General features: G+C 38.7%; 1 protein-coding gene across 1 annotated transcript; it reads right to left on the reverse strand.

The window, feature by feature from the left end:
* Window positions 1–2,460: 2,460 nt before the first annotated feature.
* Window positions 2,461–21,780, reverse strand: gch1 (GTP cyclohydrolase 1). Its single transcript, NM_001006788.1, has 6 exons — window positions 21,351–21,780; window positions 10,945–11,054; window positions 8,107–8,162; window positions 5,954–5,985; window positions 4,673–4,757; window positions 2,461–3,897 (listed from the first exon to the last, which is right to left on the reverse strand). The coding sequence occupies exons 1-6, from the start codon at window positions 21,682–21,684 to the stop codon at window positions 3,771–3,773; spliced, it is 744 nt and encodes a 247-aa protein (NP_001006789.1). The 5' UTR covers window positions 21,685–21,780; the 3' UTR covers window positions 2,461–3,770.
* Window positions 21,781–22,117: the final 337 nt, after the last annotated feature.

Below are 22,117 nucleotides of genomic sequence, written 5' to 3' on the forward strand. Positions count from 1 at the left end.
ACACAAGTCATAAACCTTCCCTGTTCTTAATTATGGTTTTGATAGGTGGGTGGACCAAAAATATTTTTTGGGGGGGTGGGTTATATGTAATATCCTGGAAATAGAGCATATTTCTCTTGAAAGCGAAGCTAATAAGAAGCAGTGCAGTGATGGATAATCCTATTACTAAGCTGTTTTCACTAGGCGAGCAGATTTTGGTTTGGGAACAACATTACAGGGAAATGAAACAAAAATATTGCATAATCCTATTGTATCCTATTGGGAGCTCATGCCTGACCTTTATAGCTGGTGTTTTTAATTTGAGGCATGGTGGGAGCTACTGGCAGAGCAATTATGATTTAAAAGTCCAGTAATAGCATTTAAAGCACCACAGAAGCACAGTTATTGTGAAGAGGAACATTACATTTCAGTTTAATTTTAAACAGGAAATTGTAACACTGATCTGTAAAAGTCATAGCAGCACCTTTTCATACATCACTAAAGGAGAAACTTTTGGATTATTGGGGATCCTGTAAGCAAAGGTTTAGAATGCACCATGCCAAGGGTTTATTATCACTGCTACAAATGGTACCATAACAGATCTCTGGTGGGCACTCCCAGAATCCCACGTACAGGCAAAGTAAAATAACTGTACATGTTAGGATCCATAATAGCCTTACATGTTTCATAACAAAGCACTTGATCATAGGCCCATCACCTTATCACTGGTACATCCTGCCTGCTTTTAGTACCCTGTTTAAATGTGTATTGCAAATAACAAACTGATAATAAACTTAAATGCCACTTTTTATGAAAAAAGCATTTTCTAACATTCAGGATAAATTTTTGGCAAAATTAGAAACATTTTTTTTGTTCACCATGTGTGGGAAAATCCAGGAGAGTAGCAGGGGAGTTGTGCATCCAAGCCCTTGGGAATATGGGGCCTTATTACCTCAGCTTTGCTCCCACTAAATTGCCCAGCTGTGCTCTTCTTAGTGTTTTCAAGCAGGTATTGTATACAAATCTCTATTTTAATTTCATTGCCAATATTGGGTGCAGTTAGTGCCATGATATTGCCATTCAGGAAAAAATACATGACACCTTTAACTTAACCTTTTTGGTAGGAAAAATAAATTAAAATGCTATATGACATGAGCTTTCAAAATGACTCTAAGAGCAAAGTAGCAAGATAAGTTAGTGATAGTGATTAGGTTGGCCAGTTGGTGGTTTGGCCTATTGTTTAGTATCTATAGAACATCGATATTCTTTGCTTATTAACTATTTTACTCCAGTCTCCATATGAAAGAGCTCTTGGATCTTCTGTTTTTGTACATCAGAGTAATTATATCATATTATCATCATTATTAGGGATCAGTTCATGCAAATTAATATTACGTGGGGGGTACTAGTGCTGAAATAAATATTATGCTGGTATATTGCCAGACAGCTTCTATATTCAGCTTACTTGTAAAAAAAAAAAAAAAAAATATATATATATATATATATATATATATATATATAAGAAGATATAAAATATGATATGAAAAATAGAGCCTCTTTAGTATCGGAAGAGTCTGCAATACAATAACAATATTTGCTGTTATGGAAGATATTGCACTCTGACATCTCTTTCTATCTGAGGCTCATCTAAATGCAATACATTTGTAGCTAAACAATGTGACCTTTAGAAAACCATTCTAGAGCAGAATTCTGGAATTATCATACAAAATGCAGAAAATGCTTTAAATGCTGAATTGATGTAAAAATCCCTGTGTGGCTGGAAATACACAAAGTAGGACCTGGCCCGTCTTTTAAATAGAGAACAAGAAAAGTCACAAGACATCACAAACAGTTTTACATTTTAAGAACTGGGGAGGATCCTCAAAACAGATAACACCACTTCATTGAACTAACTACAGACACGTGACAAGAACTAAGCACCGTGTTTGTGGACAAAAGTTCACTTTACACAAAAAAGCTAGACTGGCTGGTCATTCTATCCTTCAGGTTAGTAACTATTTGTAATAACCACTGAAAGTAACAAGCATGTTAGTGTCACCACCTTCTATCTGCTGTGAATTACAGTTCCCAAAACACCCTACAATGATGCTGGGAGATAAAGTATTTAAAGGGCCACCACACATTCTTTTTTACTGATAATTGGTAAATATATAATTTTTTCCCTCACATAATGAATTCTTAAAAACCTAACAGCAAAAAAACTTTTTCACTGCTTGCTGAATTATCTAACCAAAGTCCAACAGTTAGGACCATATCTTACTTAGGCAGCACATTTCATATTTGCCATTACTGGAAGAGGTAGTGGCAGCGTTTTTGTTGCCTGAGGAAAGTAGCAGTCAAAAGGTCCCATTTGCCATAGGCCCAAAGGAGACACTTAGGGGCTGATTTATCAAAAATCATGCAGGCGTTTTCTCGTGATTGGAGAAAAATGTGGAGAAAAACAAAGACGCAAAAAACATATATTTTTGTAAACCTCAAGTAGTCAGTATTTATTAAAGAAAAAACTGCCACAGTTGCCAGAAAGAAACAAGTAAAAGCTTGTGTGTTTGTTAATGGGGATCTTCTATAAAAACATTATTTATTTATTTTAAGTTTTAGCCTCATTGAGTAATTGGAACAATGTGATTCTCACTTTTTCTGTGAAAAAATGCACCTGAGATTATTCTGTCATGTTTTTTTCTTAAATAAGGTACTGCTTGAGGAAAAAGAAAAGCCATTTGCGATTTGTCTGTGTTTTAATTCTGTGCTTGGCACTCGCATTTTTTCCTGCAAACTCCAGTTTTAATAAATTAGGCCTTAGGCTGATGTCCCATGGAGAGATATAGTCGCCCATGATAGATCTCTGCTAATGTCTCCAAAATGCCTTTCCACCGGGAACAATATGAATCGCTGGCAGAAAGGCCAACACATTCCTCCTGCAGGCAACTTTAAGTTGCTAGTGGAAAGGCATTTTAGAGAGACTAGTTGCCTGCAGTAGCACAGATCTATTGCAGGCAACTAAATCTCTAGACGGGACATTAGCCTTAATTCTGCATTGTTTGCTGCCTACCTGGCTACAGTCTTCTTTTTAATCATAGCCCTACTGTAGTGTCATTATCTCCATACAAAAAGTCTTCAGTCAGTATGGCATAGCAAAGAATCACTTGGGTGTGGCCTACTAAAAGTGGTTGGTAAATGGATTCCCCAAGCATATAATAAGCAGTAACAACTCCTTACATTTGCCCAGAGCCTGTACTCAGAGCAGGTATTTCCTAATATTAAGCACAATATGACAGAAAACTTAGTATAGTGGCCCAGGGGACCTGTGCTTTTACAACCTTGGCATATGCTTAATAGAATATGCCAATAACCATAGCACATTAAGAACCATTGGCTTTCCATATAATCTTTTCTTTTAATCTTTCTTTATGACCTGCTAATTAATCACAGGAATGTACACAGATGCTTATCACTCCAAACATTACACATATATATTAAAACTATGTAAACACACATCAGGGGATATGCACAAAGCAGTTAGCAGTTTCTCCAGCTCCCTGCTGTTCTAAAAGCCACTCTTTAATCTGAAGCATTTTCAGGAATAAAAAATAAAAGGCTTGTCAGGATAAGACAGTTTGTCTATTGGAGATACTCCTTAAGCCTTAGTGCCTAGGCGCCATATTTTCTTTAAACACAGACTGGACAAACAATGTAGCTGGATGTAAATAAAATTGACCAATTCCACTGTACAATAAAATGTTTTGAGCAGGTTCAGGCCTTTGGCATGGGAATCAACTTCTGATGAGTGTTAAGAACTCTTCCCGAGTCTTTGGATCTTCCCGAAAGACCCCTAGCATGGTACTCGTTACAGTTTTACTGTTCATTTTCTGGACACCTCGCATTACCATGCACATGTGCCTAAAAACGTAAAAAATATATATTAACAGTAGGAATTTCAAATTTTGTATAATTCTCTTCCTGAATCAGTCATACTGGCTGATACTTTGGATAGCTTCAAGAAGGGGTTGGATAGCTTTTTAGCAAGTTAGGGAATACAGGGTTATGGGAGATACTTCTTAGTACAAGTGAGGGAATACAGGGTTATGGGAGATACCTCTTAGTACAAGTTGATCCAGGGACTGGTCTGATTGCCTGGAGTCAGGAAGGATTTTTTCCCCCTCTGTGGCAAATTAGAGAGGCTTCAGAATGGGTTTTTTGCCTTCCTCTGGATCAACTAGTAGTTAGACATGTTATATTTAGGCATAACAGGCTGAACTTAATGAGCATGTGTTTTTCAACCTGGCTTTTTTTGGTTACTTTATATCACTGATGACTCAATGTATAAAGAGTGGTGAGGAATGGGGCTGAAATATTTCCTTCCATATAAGAAGCTCCTCCATATTTACACATCAGTGTTGTGGGGGAGGACCTTATTATAAGATGATATTCACAAAGAAAGGCAAAATAAAAAAAAGTAAAAATACCCCATGTGGCAGTGCTGTCCAACTGGTGGCCCGTGGGCAACATCCAGTACCACAGAAGTTGGACAGCACTGCCAAGTGGCATTATCGCAGCAGTGCGTTACTAATTTATACATTCAAAAGAAAATGATTAACCATAACAAAACATGTAAATCTGATGTAATGTGATTACTTCTTTTTTTTATATGTTTAAAAATAATGAGCCAACTTACGTTGCTTCAACAACCACTCCAACACCAGAGGGATGTAAGGCTTCTGTAATTGCTATGGCAATTTGTTTTGTAAGGCGTTCTTGAACTGCAAAAATAAATAAATAAAGGTAGTTTTTGCAATATCCTGTATATTCCTGAAGCAGTAATTACTAAATGTATATGTAAAACAACTTCTATTGCACTCTCTGTACAGAAAAAAAATCTTGGCAGAAGTCCATGGTATGAAAAATTTTAAGATAATATCATCAAAATATTAATATTTACATTAGAATAATAATAAAAAGCAAGGTATAATGTTCATGAAAGCCATTGATTCACAGACCAGGATGGAATTTATATCAGGTTATATTTTACCTCTATTATATAAGAAAGGTATGCTGGCAATACAGTTAATAAGCACATCGCCAAGATATGGATAGATGTGTAGTTAGTCTATCCTTAGCATTCAAAGAGAACCTATGCACCTGGACCACAATATATTACAGTAATTCCTCTCAGCTATTCTTATTTCAAGGTATCTGATCAGAACCTGAACAAGAATTTGGGCTGAACATACATGTCCTGGGTATATATCAATAGAGGTAAACTGGTCATTATTTTATCTCTGATATGTTTCCTATTTTCCATGTAGACAAATGAGGCAACAGGACAACTTAGTTTGCCCTTTATTGAACAAGTAATCCATGGGGGTGTGCAAGTATGTTTTGGTAAAATGGGTGTGGTAGGCCTAAAACACCAAGGCTTTAAAATGGCCCTGCCAATAACTCCACTTGCTATAGCCCTCCATCGACCCATCCCCTCATTTTTAGGGCCTAAATAATTCCTCTGATGAGTTCACATATATTTATTTAGCTGTATCTAACAGAATAGTTGTTCAGAATAAAAATCATACTACTGTTAAATGAAAATGTCTAAAATGATTTATTTATTTTTGCCTGGATACAGACAAATAAGAATGTGAAATAAGCGGAGTTTTTTGCTTGGAAACAATAGCATGTTGCCCCTTTGCTGCTGGCAGCTTGCAATGCACTGAGATGTGTCCTCTTTTTAGAAAGAATAAGAAAGGCTCCATGTTAATGGAAAGTGCCAAAACCCATTGACAAGTTCCTACAACTGGATGATGAGATGACCTTTTGTGTCATTAAGGAGATAGAGCATCTGACGCATTACACAGGTTATGAACCGCTGACCTGGAATTTTTATTATGACAAATGAGCAAGTGGCTGGCAGTGTATTATCCATGTCAAAAGCAATTAGGATATATAATGTCAAGTTCCTTACCTTGTAATCTTCTGCTGTATATTTCCACAATCCTTGAAGAAAAGAAATGATTTATCAGTACCATGGCTACAATTATCCACCATGCACACCTATTACCTGCCCCACTAATATACTTCATCCAGTGAATCTGTGCTTGTACAGAGAGGCATAACTAAAAATAATGGGTCCCAACAGCAAAAGCTATATTATACTGTATATATTCATAAATCTATATTTTGGAGAACTGATTTGCACTACACATGTGTACTGAAACTAAAATTGCAGGATTCAGGAATCCCACCAGACCTTCTATAATCCTGAGCAGCCAGCACCCTTCTCTTTATATATAGCTTCATAGTTTTCTTACATTTAAAACCAAAATATATGTTGTACAGACTGTACTAAGACTAGCTGAGTCCTCCACATTAATCAAGCAGTAAACCCATGATGTCAGTGATTATCCAGTATCTTATATTGTGCTATAATCTGAGTTACTGAGGATTACAAATGTTCCAAGCAGTTAATTGACCCTCATACTGATTGATGACATGAGAGAGGTGATGCTCAGTCTTTGCTGATTATGTTTTTGTCATATTTTCCTAAAGGGCTTCTACTGCTTTCATTTAGTTATTATAGAGCACACACAACAAACATTTCATCTAGGTTTCAGCATTCAGTTGCCTCTCTGATGCAGTTCAGTGAATGTTGTACAACTGTGCCCAAGAAGGGTTGTAAAGAATTACCTTAACCCATGATAACTGCATAGATAACTGTCTTCATTTTTTAGGATCATACAGAATAGTCTAAAATTAAACTTTGCTCTTGGAAGTTTAAAGAGGCACTTGTATTAAGATGACCATATGGGTTACTGTGTTAAGGAACCCACTAATGATCTATAGTGCAATTAAACCTGCACTGATCACCCACAAAAAAACAGACCTCATAAAAATGCTACAGATACTGTATATAAAGCAATGGTGGATAATATCACAGGCAAATAAAGTTTTGCCCTAGCTATTGCAACCCATAGAAATCAGTCAACAGTAATGTTTACGGGTATGCTATCTGAAAGCAATATGGTTGGCTTATATGGTTTGCAAGATCATGATCACTAAATGACCTCCAAACTGTGTCCACCTTTTTGAACCTCCTTATGGCATGTCAAAATTTTGGGAGAGAAGAAGTAATATTTAAATGCTGATGCTACTACCACAGTTGAATACTGCTTTATTTTAATGGACATAGAGATTTTGTGTGACTTCCCACAGGCAGAAGTCCTGTTCCACTGAAAGTATAGCCTGCTTTCCACCTCCCTTCTATGTAGAACAGCAGCACAATGACTACTTAACTAATGTAATATTGAACTGTGGTTTTACTCGTCCTTTAAAAAGGCATTCTTTAAAGGGGCCATCTTCTAAAATTTAGCAAATTTTCTAGCTAAACATGTTGATAATTAATTGGGGTTATGAAAATGAGCCCAGTGTCAGTAAAGAAGCCTGACTAATTTCTTCTGAAATTGACTACAAGCTTAAATTCTAAAACATTCCCACTATGTGCTTACTTCAAATACTAACCTACTCTCTTTCCCTGTATGCTACTGTAAGAGTAAATGTCAAATTTAATTGGAAAGAGCCAATACTGAGTAGGTCAAATATAGCAAAAGGGAGAAAATCTCAAGCAAATAATCCGTCTTTCGGCATAAAATGAACTATTAAAGACAATATTTTACACACACACAGAAGATGCGGACCCCTGCCACCTCGTGTGGTTACTGTGGCATTTGCAAACCCTGCGCTGTATGGAGCAGATATTTCCAGCTGTAGCAATATCAGCTAAGAATATTCCATATCGTCTCATATTGGCAATACACTTATACACTCTTTGTAGTGACAGGCAAATAAGCCTGTATCACCTTGCAGTACTAACAGGTTAGAATGCAGTAGTAACACTTGTGGTATAAAAAGAGGTTTTCCATCTCCCTCTTCAACTAAGAGGTGACATAGGGATTATTCTATGTCTTAAATCAAAACAATGGAAATACATATGACCTGGCTCTGTACATGTTTACATCCAGTAAAGCATGAAACTACAAATTATGGCACATTGCAAAGTTTTGAAAGATACTGAAAGTAAGCATTCTGCTGCTGCTTTAATCTGACAAATGTGTCCCTTACCTGGCAAGCTTGCTGAGGCCCAGCACCTGTTTGTTTGGTAGATAGCCTATATGCACCTACAAATGTTACAAAAAACAAATGTAATTTGTATGAATACTAAACCAAATCTGCAAAATTGAAATCATTACATTAATATGCAGGGGTCTAACGCACTTCTCTAGGTGTTTTAAATGAGAAAGAATATTTCAATAGTATGTAGCCACACACACAAATGTATAGAAGAAGAGGACCCTGCCATTGCTGGAGAGCCTGGAAGCATAGGGGGCACAGTGGTTTACTGACTGAATGCAATATGAAAAATGTCTTGCTCTCTTAATAAAAGGCCCAATCCAATGATGCAGTATGTTCAGTTGAGAGTGCCTGTGGCCTGGTGAGTGGTACCTTTTTTTCTTTTCAGGATATCATCTTTAACTAAAATATTAAATTTCCTATTTTGGAAAACAAAGATAATACACTTCACTTGCCATATTGCTTCATACTTGTAGATTGTAAGCTGTTTTGGGCAAGGCTCTTTTCACCTCTTGTATCGGTTATTGATTGCTTTATATTTTACTCTGTATGTCCAATGTATGAAACCCACTTATTGTACAGCGCTGCGGAATATGTTGGCGCTTTATAAATAAATGTTAATAATAATAATAATATTACATTAAAGCAATATGTTTCTCCATAAACAGCTGCATAAATGGAATTCTAGTGGTTAAGAAACAAAAAAGGCATAATTTGTCTGAATATACAAAGCACACAATGAGATATGCCATGCATTTTAAACAGCTTTTAAACAGGATATTACAATGGTTAGTGATGGATGATCACTGCACAGATTCAACCCGGCTTAGGTTGCCTTTGTAAATGTCTGGAAACAGTCAGAGATGCCCAAATTGGAAACAGAAATAGATCAAGCCTGCCTGTGCTAATCTAGTCTAATTTGACCCCTAGATAAGGTCTCTAGAAAGGAGTAATTTGGTTTAATATCAGAGTAAACCCTCAGGCTCTGTTCTCCTTAAGAAATTGTTTCATAATTTAAAAATGTCAGTAGCTATTAGATTAGCCACAGAAAGAAGGAAAGGCCAGGTCACAAAAACAGCAGAACCATGACAGTATTGCTGGTTTCTCCAAAGATGATTCTATCAGTTTTTGCAATGGATAAGTGAAATGCAATACTCGGCAAGATGTTAGCCCTTGCTGCACTATATTATACTCTAATAACAGACTTAAAAAGACATTAAAGGAAAGGCAACACAAATGAATTAAAATGTTTTAAAGGAAAAGTAACATTAAAAAATTTTAAGTAAAAAAAATCTATTCTACCCTGCTCCAATAATTGCCCTATGCTGCACACCATTTATTATTTTGAATGCTTTATTAGAAAAACTTAGCTAAAATTTGGCTTCTGGTCATTTGAAATAAGGCGATACAGCGATGCAGAATCCACTATGCGACGATTGATTGATCGATCCTAGCCTTCCTTCTGTATAGGAAGGAGTCAGGCTAGGATTGATCAATCGATCGCCGCATAGTGGATGCTTCCTCTGCATCAGCTTTTTTCAAATGACCGGAAGCCAAGTTTTAGCAGGTATTTTCTAATAAAGCATTCAAAATAATAAATGGTGTGCAGGAGAGGGCAATTATTTTTAGTGTTACTTTTCCTTTAGAGTGATTAAAATATAATGTACTGCTGCCAAGCACTAATGAAACTGATGTGTTCAGAATTACTATTATAGTTTATATAAATAAGCTGCTGTGTAGCCACAGGGGGCAGACATTCAAGCTGGAAAATGGAGGGACACAAGTTACATAGGAGGATACAGATTCTCTCTGTAGAATATAATGGTGCTTTTACCGAGCTTATCTGTTATCTGCTATGTAATCTGTGCCTTTTAGGGCTCTGGCACACGGGGAGATTAGTCGCCCACGACAAATCTCCCTGTTCGCAGGCGACTAATCTCCCCGAGTTGCCATTACCTGCCATCCCACCGGCGAAAATGTAAGTCGCCGGTGGGATGGCACACGCGGCGGTGTGATTTTGGGAAATCGCCGAAAAAGCCTTGCGAGGCAACTTCGGCGATTTGCCGAAATCGCGTCGCCGCGTGTGCCATCCCACCGGCGACTTACATTTTCGCCAGTGGGATGGCAACTCGGTGAGATTAGTCGCCCGCGAACAGGGAGTTTTGTCGCGGGCGACTAATCTCCCCGTGTGCCAGAGCCCTTAGTCCTAATTCAGTTTAAATAGCTGGCCCCATAGCTACACAGCAGTTGTGTTTTTATAAATTATAGTAGTTTACCAGTGCAGAACAACAGTATATAATACTTTTAAGGAGTGGAAATCATTGTGGCCACTGAGTTTCTTTATCCCTAAAGAGTTCTAATCCTTTTCTTCTGCCGTACTGCCTATGTGTTACTAATACTTGCAGTTACGAGCTGGAAGAGGTGTCAATCTGTATGGGTTTTGGGCAGAATAAATTTTGTGCTTTTAAACTGGAGCTGGCATCACTGCACAGCATTCCTACTGTATAACTACAATAAGGCATATGAAATATATATTGCCATGAGTTAAAGCACTTGTTTTACTTTGCATCTATGCTAACCTATGTAATTTTTCTCTAAAACAGTGCTTTCACTTCAGAGGAAATAAATAATAATTTAAGCTTTGCTTTTTAAACCCCTGACTTCATTCCCAGAATGCAGCTCAATAAACAGGTGTAACCTTGTTTCTTGTAATTATGGGGCTGTTGGGAAAGAGATGTGCAACAAAGAGAGGAAAGTCATTTCTTAATCACATTCAGAGAACTGCACAAATTGTATCAATCTGAAACCTCTCAGCAGTCACAACATTACCTTTCCAATGAATGGGACTAAATGATGCTCACACATGGAAAACATGTCAATGTCTTTAACTATCACCATTTCGTCGTGGTCTTCATCAAATATGGCATCATTCAGCACATCTGCAAAGAAAGGGATATGGGATTAATTATATGTTTGTCATATTCTGTTCTCCTTTTCAGGGAAACACCAAAGTAATAACTGCTTTCCAAAAAAATAAAGATACCCATATGAGCGCAGGTAAGCAGGCTAACCTCTACATAGTCTATTTATGTCCTATAACCCCATATACACTATGAGCAGCTGACACTTATGAAAATGTTTTTCCTTACAAAGATCCTAAAAATGAGTTAATTGACAAGGTATGTAGTACAGCCTCACATCCTCACATCTCAGTGGTTGAGTGAAGGTCTCAGGCTCATCAAGTGATAGTATGTAAGTCTACAGCCAATCAAAAACTGAGCTCACTTGTCGTATAACAGTTCATGAGACCTTGAACTTTCTTTTGTTGACACTGAGTTGGTCTCCCAGATTTTAGCAGATGGGGACAGAGGGAAAGGCTTTTAGCAAACAACTAATATTTTTAAATACCACACCCACTTTAAAGTCATCACAACAAAAAAATCTTAATACAACTATGAGTATATGTCACAATTTCTGCATTAGTGTTTTTGATGCTGGTGGTATTTACAAGTATATACATGTTAGTAAGGAAGGGGTCTATACACCCGGACCTCATGATTAACTTGGTATGAATTAACAATTTATAATTAAAGCCTTTCATATGTACTTAGACACTTCATTCATCTATTTTTGTAATCGGTTGTAATATGGATACTTGTTATCCTGATTTTGAAGTTTAGGTCATGTTAGTAAGGAAGTTCAGAATTACAGGAATACCATCTACCATAGACTGCATATTAATTAAATAATTAACATTTTTAAATGATTTCCTTTTTCATAATAAAACATTCTGGATTACAGGTCCAGTATCTGTATATATTTCAGAAAAGGCAATGGCTCCAAGCCTCCATAACAAACCCAAAGTCTATTCCTTGTAATGTCACTATGTATTCCCTGTCAGTTACAGCATTATGACTCAGCCCGCTGCCTGCATTGTTCACAGCCTAAGGATTAATATCAGGCAAAAGATTTATCTCATTGCACATTTAATAACCTGAAGATGTGTAATATTATTCTTTGGTAAGATTCAGGGCAGGCAAAGAGTTAAGTTGAAATACTGGTTCCTGATTGGTAAAGGCTACTTCAGCACCTTTAATTTAGTTACAGCCCCCACTCCCATATCTTGGAGCCTGTTTTGGGATGTGAACACAATATGATACCAGAAAGGTTTAATTTCCTGTGTGCTATCAGCCAGCCTCGGTAACCGTGGAAACGCAAAACAGCGTCATTTTCCTCTCTTTCATTACATTAATCACGACATGAACGCCAGGTGCTATTTGCCTTTCCTTTTAGAATGAATTAGTGGGACTGGAAACTGAGCAATGAATTGAAATGAGCAGGCAACAAGATAAACAGTTTTCTCTGATGTGGCAATTAGCATGGGACGGGTTATTTTTAGCTAAACTGCTTTATTATTAATCTTGCAATGGTAAAAAGTTGCCAGTTGGGCTTTATTTATTATTTTGTGGATTGTTTTTTCTTTATTGTTATCACAAAAAGGCATTTGTTTCCTTCATTTGCCATATACATGTGGTTTTAAATCTAGAAAACAGACCAGAAATGGATCTGGGTATGGGGCCAATGTAATTCCGTTGATAGCTATAAAGCTGAGGGTCTGCAGTTTGTTACAGATTAGATTATCTTTTAGTTACAGATTTTCTATGCAAGTGCAATAGGCAAGCAAGGTCATGCAGGAGTCCAAAATTCAGTTCTAGCCAGTGCTGCAAGTATATTGTCCCCTTCTTTGTCTGGGTTTCTTCTGTCTACTTTGGTTTTCTCCAGACTTTATAAACATACAGGCAGGTGACAGGTTCCTGATAAAATCTGACCATAGTGTGGGTGAATGCGATAGGGACTTTAGAATGTCAGCTCAGCTGGGGCAGGAAATGGTGTATGATCTAAAGTGCTGTAGAATATGTCAGTGCTATACATGTATTTATTATAATGTGTTCTAGGGGCATCCACTAAAGTGGAATATGATATCTGGTGTGTATGTATTGCATGTCCACTCACAGGGCTGCAGGATGGGTGCATCTTTCTCACATAAAATGATTTTTGTTCTTGCAGATGTGCGCTGCCTGCCAGGGTGTTTGCACACTGATCAAGTGGATGGGCAGTGCAGGGGTATATCTGTATTTGTATTGGATTTGCACATCCTGGACTTCTAAATAAGGTAATGGAGAGGAGAGATCCAAGCTTGTTTTTTAGCCCAGTTTGGTTTTGAATCCATTTCAGTTCAGTAATCATCCCCCAATACAAAGAGTGTCATCTCTGCAAACCAAGAGGCAACATTCCATGTCTAACCAAACAAACACCAGATGTCCCTGGACAGAAAACACATACATTATTTTTATGAGCCTGACAGAGACAGGGGGATAAAAGAGAATATGGAAAGATGGATGGTTTCTCTGCACATACAGTTATTGAGACTGAAAATTAAATGCATCCCTACATAGTAACCATGTTCCTTCTCTTTAGCATTCTAGTACAGCTGTCATGCTTCTATTTGGGATGTTCTTGTGCTTTTTTATCTTTTAGAGAATCTAAACCTGTGTTGGTGGTAGGGGCCCTAGATGTGATACAAGCTCAGCTCTGGAAGGATCTCTATAGCCTTAAGGAAGGGTAACACATCCAATTATATCTCACATTTCCTCTGTTCAGTAATCAGGCCCTTTTACACATGTCCTGGGTGTTATTAAAATGTTGACTGGCACCATGCTAATCCCTATGAAATATTGGCCACAGAGCAAAAATATCTTGACAGGCAGATAATAGAGGTAATGTCATTGTGCGTAGCATACACAAATCTACAAGTGCGACGATTTTATTGTATTGGCATGGCTCAATAATTTTCTTTATACATTTGTGGCTCGAAGAACATAAGGAACAGATATTTGGCAAGCCAAACTACTGTGCCTATGAATTCAACAATTATAAGATTTTTTTAAGTTTGTGTTAGAACTGAAAATGTTTGCAAATAATAAGCATTATCCCATATAATTAATATTTTGCATACTCTATGAACACAGGAGTTGTAGTGACATGAATTATATGTTATGGTTGCATCTGAATACGTGTGCATCTGCAGCTGACCATATCTGATCAATCAGACCTTGGTTGATAAGGAAACATACCATACAATTGTCCATACACATGAATGGTCACATTCTATTGTTCTTTTTATTCATAAACACAGCTGGAACTGCTGGCCATACACGTTAAGATCCGCTTGCTTGGCAAGGTCGCCAAGCGAGCGGATCTGTTCTCCCGATATCCCCACCTACGGGTGGGCAATATTGGGCGAATGCAGGCTAATTTGGTCGTTTGGCCCTGGGGCCAAACGCTCAAATTATAGCGGCACTATTGGGCACAGTCGGTTCCCGATCCAACTACATTTTTTAACCTGCCCGATTGATATCTGGACAATTTCAGGCCAGATATCGGTCGGGCATGCCCCTCGTTGCTGCCCCTACACGGGCCAATAAGCTGCCGAAACGGCCTAAGGGACCGATATCGGCAGCTACAATCGGCTCGTGCATGGCCACCTTTAGTCCACTGGCAACTTAATTTTATTATTAATTTATTGTTGTTATAATCAGTTTGGATTGATCATATGAGATCTAATAATCTGTTAAAACCGACCCCTGGGCACATAGCGCACAGTATCCAATGACTTGGTCTGACAGACACCACAATGAGCAAATTTGCACCTGGGCAGTAACCCGTTGTTTGCTCCCATTGTTTTGCCAGAAACTGACTGAAAAAAAGCAAATTATTGATTGGTTGCTATGGGTTACTGCCAGGTACATATCCCCCAGTGTTAGTTAATGACCCCCTGCGTCTGTACTACTGGCCAGATACATAGATGGATATATCCTATTGTTCCATTAATTTGGTCCAAATAATCAGAACGGTAGAAAATAAAAAGAATCTGGCATAAGGTATTTATACAAGTACTATACATTTTATGACAGGCAGCCACAAATGGGTTAAACTGCAGGTGTTAAAGTGCAGACGACTGTCATTTATTAATATTTTGAATTCCCCTGTTCTGTTATTCACATGCTGGTTCTAAGTGCAGGTATTGCTATTGCTAGTGAGGAGCTGCAATTCCAATGATAATGTTGGACCAAAAAAGCCCAGTGGTACTGTATGCATCAACATGCACATTCCCGCCATATGTCTACTTAGTATTAACAGTCAGCTCACTTCTATAGCACTGCTCTGGGCATCTCAGTGATCTGCAAATGAAAGACAGCCTTAGACAGGAAATTAAAATCTGGGCCTACAAATTCTCTTTATCTTTTTCTCAAGGGACACAAACTATGTCATGGAATTATTGGTTTAGACATAGTTATGCATCTTGTTTTAATTACCTTTGTCTGTTGTAGCAGGGGGATCATGGTGACGCACCATAAACAGTAAAGGACCCATTTGTGGGCACTGACCCCCTGCTCTAGGGAAATGGTTGCTTCTGAGAATGTCTTTCATTTACCATTAGTTCTTTCTACTACTTTTCCTCCTGAAATATTCTAATACTTTCTACCAAAATAGGCGTCAATTAAATGCAGGATGAAATGTGCAAAAAAAGTCACAATCAGCTTTTTGCAATTTGCACACTGCATCCTGAATTGTTTAACTTGCTGCAGGCCTCTGTGCTCCTTTTAAGAGTGCAAAGACCTTCTGCATGTCCTGTTCATCCAGAGCTGTCCAGAGTCCTCAATCTAAGGGATTGTACTCACAAGAGCTTCTCCCTGCGTTTTCCTGTGGTGGAACGAGCTGCTGCACCTAGGACATTGCTCTTTGCGTTCGCTGCAAAGAGCAGTAGAATCAGGCATGCAGTGATTCCTAAATAAACACTAAGGGGCATGCTCTTGTGCCCCCCATATAATCACTATAAGGGGTGCTTTTGCAGTTTAGAATGTGTTAAGAAAGGGTCTGGAAGGAAAAATGATCTGTTTTCTAACTGCCAGCTATCACTGACCATGGCAAATTTATCAGTGGTGAGAATTAGAGTTTACCATTTGATAAATACGCTTCTAGAAATCCCATAGGAATGAATAGAATGTGGGTGGGTTTTTATTTATTGAGGTCTAAACTCACATTTTGATAAATCTGCCCCTATGAGTTTGAACCAGTAAGGAGCAATATCTGCAACAGTTCTTAAAATTAGACAATCAATTTTTTTTTATTTTTAACTACCTCAAAGGATGCTCCTTACTGATGCAAACTCATAGGGTAGATTTATAAAAATGTATCAAAAGCCCAAAATGCCTAAGGCTATTATGCGGTTTAGTTGTCTACAATAAAGCTTCTTTGAATATATCTACTTTTGCCTGCTCGTGGGACCTGTGAGTGCCTGCTATATGTATTGAAAATGGGTGGCACCCCAAATTAAAAAAGAAACTATGTAAACTACTCTGCTCTTTATCTGTAAAATGGAAGAAATAATCATGTATTCCATTATTCAGCCATGCTTTATTATTTACATTTTATATTATACTGTTTGCCCAGAAAATATAGAGTAGGTTATACCATTTACTGTTTGCCCACTCAGTTAATGTACCTTGTTTGTTCTGTTGCCCCAACCATTTTAATCTATACTGCTTTTATACCCTCCATGGGTCATTTTTGTAGCTATCCCTCTGCTTTCTAATAATGTAAATTACTTCCAGATTTTCCCTTCCATTCTTAAAGCAGAACCAAATCCTTGCTGCACATGTTGTTTTTACTGGAAGACTTAATTACCTACTTCTTGTGTAATCTGACATAATATGAATTAAACAAGGCAACCTTCAAAGTCCACCTCCATTCCACAGAAAATACAAGTGTGCAAAAGTTTAAGAGGCACATAACAGGATCTTCTGAATTTAAAGGGGCATACCCATTTTAATATGACCCTAATGAATAGGGCTTGTGCTGAACATAATTTTTGCCTTTTGCTTTAACTAATATCTAAGGAGCACTTTCACTTTCTAACTTCCTGTAACATTTCCTTGTTCTGCCAAGTCACTGAGGAGGAGCAGTGACAATATAGTTCAAAGTGCAACAATGTTAAAAATATTGCCATTTCTGTGGATAGTTAAAAAATGCAACTTTGTAAAAAATCCTCCATCTCTGTGAATATAAATATCTGTGAATATAAATCTCTATAAATTGGGATGTGTTGTACCAAGGGGACTTAACACCACACTGCAATTGAACTGTTTTCTGACAGAAAAGTGATGCCTATAAGGATGTATATTGGTATCATATATTGTTGACCCAAGTACATATATCAGTAGTGTTATGTAATGTATTATATGATATACAAAGTAAAAAATGTTGGATACTTGGGAACTTATGGGTTAACATTATAGGAAACCTCAGACATAAGAGTTAATGTATGGTTACAATTTGTTTTTAAACGAAATTGTTTTAACAAAATTGCACTTTAGATCACTCACAGAGATGGAGGATTTTTTACAATGTTGCACTTTTAAACTATCCACAGAAATGGCAATATTTTTAACATTGTTACACTTTGAACTATGTTGGGACACTAAATATGCAATTTATTTAATATAAATAATACACTTTTTTTGTATTAGGGAAGTATCGATTATTCATACTTATATGATGTCGGGTGTTAATGGTCACTAGGGGTTAATGTGCATGTGTCACTGGTACTCCCTGGATTCATGGGAGGAGGCTATTTAAACAGAGTTGTTGTATGTAAATGTACCTTGAAAAAGGTGCCAAAAGGGACCGAAACATCGGTTGTACATGCAATTATAATACACTAATATTTATTTTAACCACAAGACCCTTGGTGCTGGTTGTGTTTGATTTGGTATATATATATATATATTGGATAATGTAACACATATTGTAAAATATATGGATAGTATAACGTCACCAAGGAGTTCCATAACCATATACAAGCACAAGGCTGCAGGCTGAGTATGTTTATACAGATCATGCAACTCCAGGGTTTTTTCTAATATTCTCATGTTGTAACATACTGCCTCCAGTAACATACCCACACTACTAGAACATTTCTTTTTTTCTTTCCTCAGGACAAACATCGTCTACACTAGATAGTTCATTTTTTTTGTTCAAGCTACAAGGCAATGCAAATGTAAAACAAATGGAGAAAAACAGTCAACTTTCAAGTACCATACTGAGGTCCAGCTTTTTACAACAAACATACAGATATATAAAAAAGATCATTACTGTCACAGTTAATGACTATAGGGTCGTAGGTTTAGATCCATTGTTTTTAGGTCTAATATAGCAACAAGTCCTATTAATGTGACATTAGATTTTCAGCCTTAACTACAATTTAAAGCAAATTTAAGAAGAATCACTTTCAAATGTAGTCACCCTCTGGTCCAAAGGTACTGTCACACATTAAGAATTCTGTTCCCTTATCCTGAGACAAGACCATAGGCCCTTAATAATTCCCCAACTGGTGACACTAAAAGATACCGTTTGTGACTCACTGAAAGGTAATGTTGGAAAATCACTATGGTCAAACATTAGAAGTCCTGGTGCTGCCCACAAAAAAATACCTTACCTTTCTGTTCTGGAAGGCATGAAAAGTCTAAAATTCCCTCCACGCTTTAGGGCTCTGGCACACGGGGAGATTAGTTGCCCGCGGCAAAACTCCCTGTTCGCGGGCGACTAATCTCCCCGAGTTGCCTACCCCTGCCATCCCACCGGCGAACATGTAAGTCGCCGGCGGGATGGCAGACGCGGCGGGGCGATTTGCGCAAAATCGCGTCGCCGCGTCTTCCATCCCGCCGGCGACTTACATGTTCGCCGGTGGGATGGCAGGGGTGGGCAACTCGGGGGCACCATGCATAAATTCCGTTGCTATAATTTAACCATCACAGTATTGTTCTGGCTTAGTATAATACAAAAAAGCAGCAAATCAGGTAAAATTATTTGATTAAACAAACTCTTGGGAATGGCATTGGCAGTTTTGGGTGTATTCTGGATAACTATTTTCCAAATAATGGATACCACATCATAGGGTTGATTCACTAAGGTGCGTTAAAACGAGCGCTATTTATAGCATGCGGTAAAATTTTTATTGCGTCATGAACTGCAATATGAACTGCAAAGTTCATATTGTGTTGCCAAAAGCTCATGAACTGTACTTTTCTATAATTACCGCCTGCCCCAAGTAGGTGTTAATTTTCGCACAGACTAATGTGATATTTAGCGCGTCTAAGTGTTTGTGAATTATGCGTTAGTATTATTTCTGCGCGAGAATTAACGCAATGCGGTAAAATTAACACATGCGGTTGATCGCTATTTAACACACACAATATGCGACTTAACCAGGGGCAGGCCATCTCGCCGCCGCTGCGTCTGCTTTGGCGCGCATGCGCAGTCGCGTGGGGGGGCGGGACAATGCCAAGCGGCGGGGGCAGGAGAAAGGAGCGCCGCTAGGGGTAGGCAGGAGAGGCTCCTGCCTGGCGCCCTCCAATCGTTGCGCCCTAGGCAGCTGCCTCTTCTGCCTACCCCTAGTTCCGGCCCTGGACTTAACGCATGCAATAATACTTTAGCGAATCGCACAGTTTTTTTTGCGTCAATTTTAACGCAAAAAAGCATGCAATAACGCTTAACGCACTTTAGTGAATCAACCCTCAAATATTTTTTTAAATGATTGCAATTTCTGCTTGACATAATATATGTCAGACTTCTGTGGAACTAATATATTAGAGCATATGAAAATTTCTTAGCACTATTTGGCAAAGTGACAGCTTCACCTGAGCCCTTCATCAACACTATTTGTTATTCTAATAGAAAGCCAAAGAAACTATACATGTGAGGAAGCCACTAAATATACCAGTGGAAAATACAAGGTATGTAGTCTTTGAAATATTACAGAACTACAGACAACAGGTTCACCGCAAGTCACACATCCTCACGGTCATTAGGACAATCAACAAACCTTTGGCCTTCATTTAATCAAAGTGTACTCTCTCCTGATGTCACTGTTCTAGGAACTGATCTGGCTTATTGTAAATCCTCCACACAATGACTTAGGCTATAAGTTCAGTTCTGGATGGTAAGGGTGCACCTTTAACAAAGCTACAAAATAAGTGAATGCTGACAATGAAAACACTATCTATAAATGCCATATATCCTTAAGGCTTTGGGGTTTCTACATAACTTATTTTGGATATTATATCTGTGCTGTGGGGTTGGGGGTTGTGTGTGGTGTACTATTGCAGACTGGAATTAACGCCCCCATCCGATTGGCCAATAGCAAAACACAAAATAATGGGTAAATTTCCCTTTCAAAATTGCTGTCTCTGTAACGGATATCTCGCAATGTAGGCAACTAAATTCCACACACATAATGTCAGATTGAGGGTCCTGAAAAAGTTAGCAAGATTTAGTACACATAAGATTATTGGGAAAAATGAGGCAAGTTAAGTCTGGTGGTAAAAACTGTCTAAAGAAGAAGTGAAAAATAATACTTAATTTACAGCTTGCTAAATAAGCAATTTTTTTTTTTACACAATTACATTGCGGTGTGGATTTTTAAATAGTTTTATAAATAAGCCCATGACTATTTCCCATTGAGACACATGGATAAAATAGTAACCTTTCTTTTCTAGCAGTTTGAGAGCTGCCCTTACCCCCCACTCACACACTTTGCATAACAGGATCTGTTATCACATGGACATAAATCAGGTGCCCCGCTAAGTACTCTATATGCCAGGCACTGTGCCTGCTTCCCCTATTGCTGTGCCCTCAGATATCCTAATGCATGGGTGCTGAGGAAACCAATTCATTTTCATATTTCATTCATACAAACTAAAACATGTGCAATCTGATGATATGTGATTTATATCAAACACTGGGGTATATTTTAACTTTAGCTTATTACAGGAAGCCATTAATACATACAAATATTCAGATATAACTGGCTATCTGTGCAGAATATTCTATGCTCACATGATACAATGAAAGTTCTACACCTGGATGATGCTGTTTGTTAGTACAGACAAGAGTAGTGAGAAACTGTGTGAATGAGATGCCAGGAATATAACAGCAGTGGCACAGATGTTCTCCATCATGTCAGCCTCCCACACGCAGCCCCACGGTACGGCAGCCCGGTACAGCCCCACGGTACGGCAGCCCGGTACAGCCCCACGGTACGGCAGCCCGGTACAGCCCCACGGTACGGCAGCCCGGTACAGCCGCACGGTACGGCAGCCCGGTAAGGAACTCACCTGATATCGTTTCCTGGTAGCCCTTAGTGAAATACTGCATGGCGGTGGCTGCCCTCCATGGGGTTTTGAGCAAGCCCTGCCTGCCTGGGTCCTCTCCCAGTGCCCGGAGGATGGTGCCATAAGCTGTGGCCAGGGAAGGCAGGTTGAGCTCGTTGTCCTCCTCGCTGCGGGCTCTCTCCTCTCTCCAGGTATCTACAGGTGGGGTGCTCATGCCTGCCCTGCCCACATCCCCCCGGCTCCCCGCCGCTGCCGGCTCCTTCTTGTCCTCCCGTAAGAACCCGTTGCAGTTCAGCGCTTTCTTTTCTAGCAGTGGGCGAGACTTGGCAGGATCCATGGGTGCAGGCTGCTTGGCTGGGGGCTACACCTAATCTGCTCCCCTGGGATTTCTCGATTTGCGGACAGTGATCGGGAGACGGGCTCTAACTAATCCCTATAATGCCTTAAACTTGCCGTCATAACAGAGAGGATCTGCTTGTAGGTATCGGTAATGCCCGGGCAGGGCAGTCTATGGGAGGTCGGTGCCCTCTTCTCCCTGCCTGCCAGGCTATATGCCCACCTTTAGCACTTTGTTCTATCCCAGGACTTAGAATTATACACTGGGAAATTCTGTGGCACAAGGAAATGAACTGCTGGTAAACTCCTACAAAATAAACTCTTACAAAATCCCAAGTTGTAACGGGAGTTTATGTTATGCTAGCGAGTCCTGCCCACTCTCACACACTCTGCACTGCTGTAACCCTCCCAGGCTCCCGTGGTGCCAGACAGCC

This window comes from Xenopus tropicalis, chromosome 8 (genome assembly GCF_000004195.4).
Source record: "Xenopus tropicalis strain Nigerian chromosome 8, UCB_Xtro_10.0, whole genome shotgun sequence".
NCBI lineage: Eukaryota > Metazoa > Chordata > Amphibia > Anura > Pipidae > Xenopus > Xenopus tropicalis.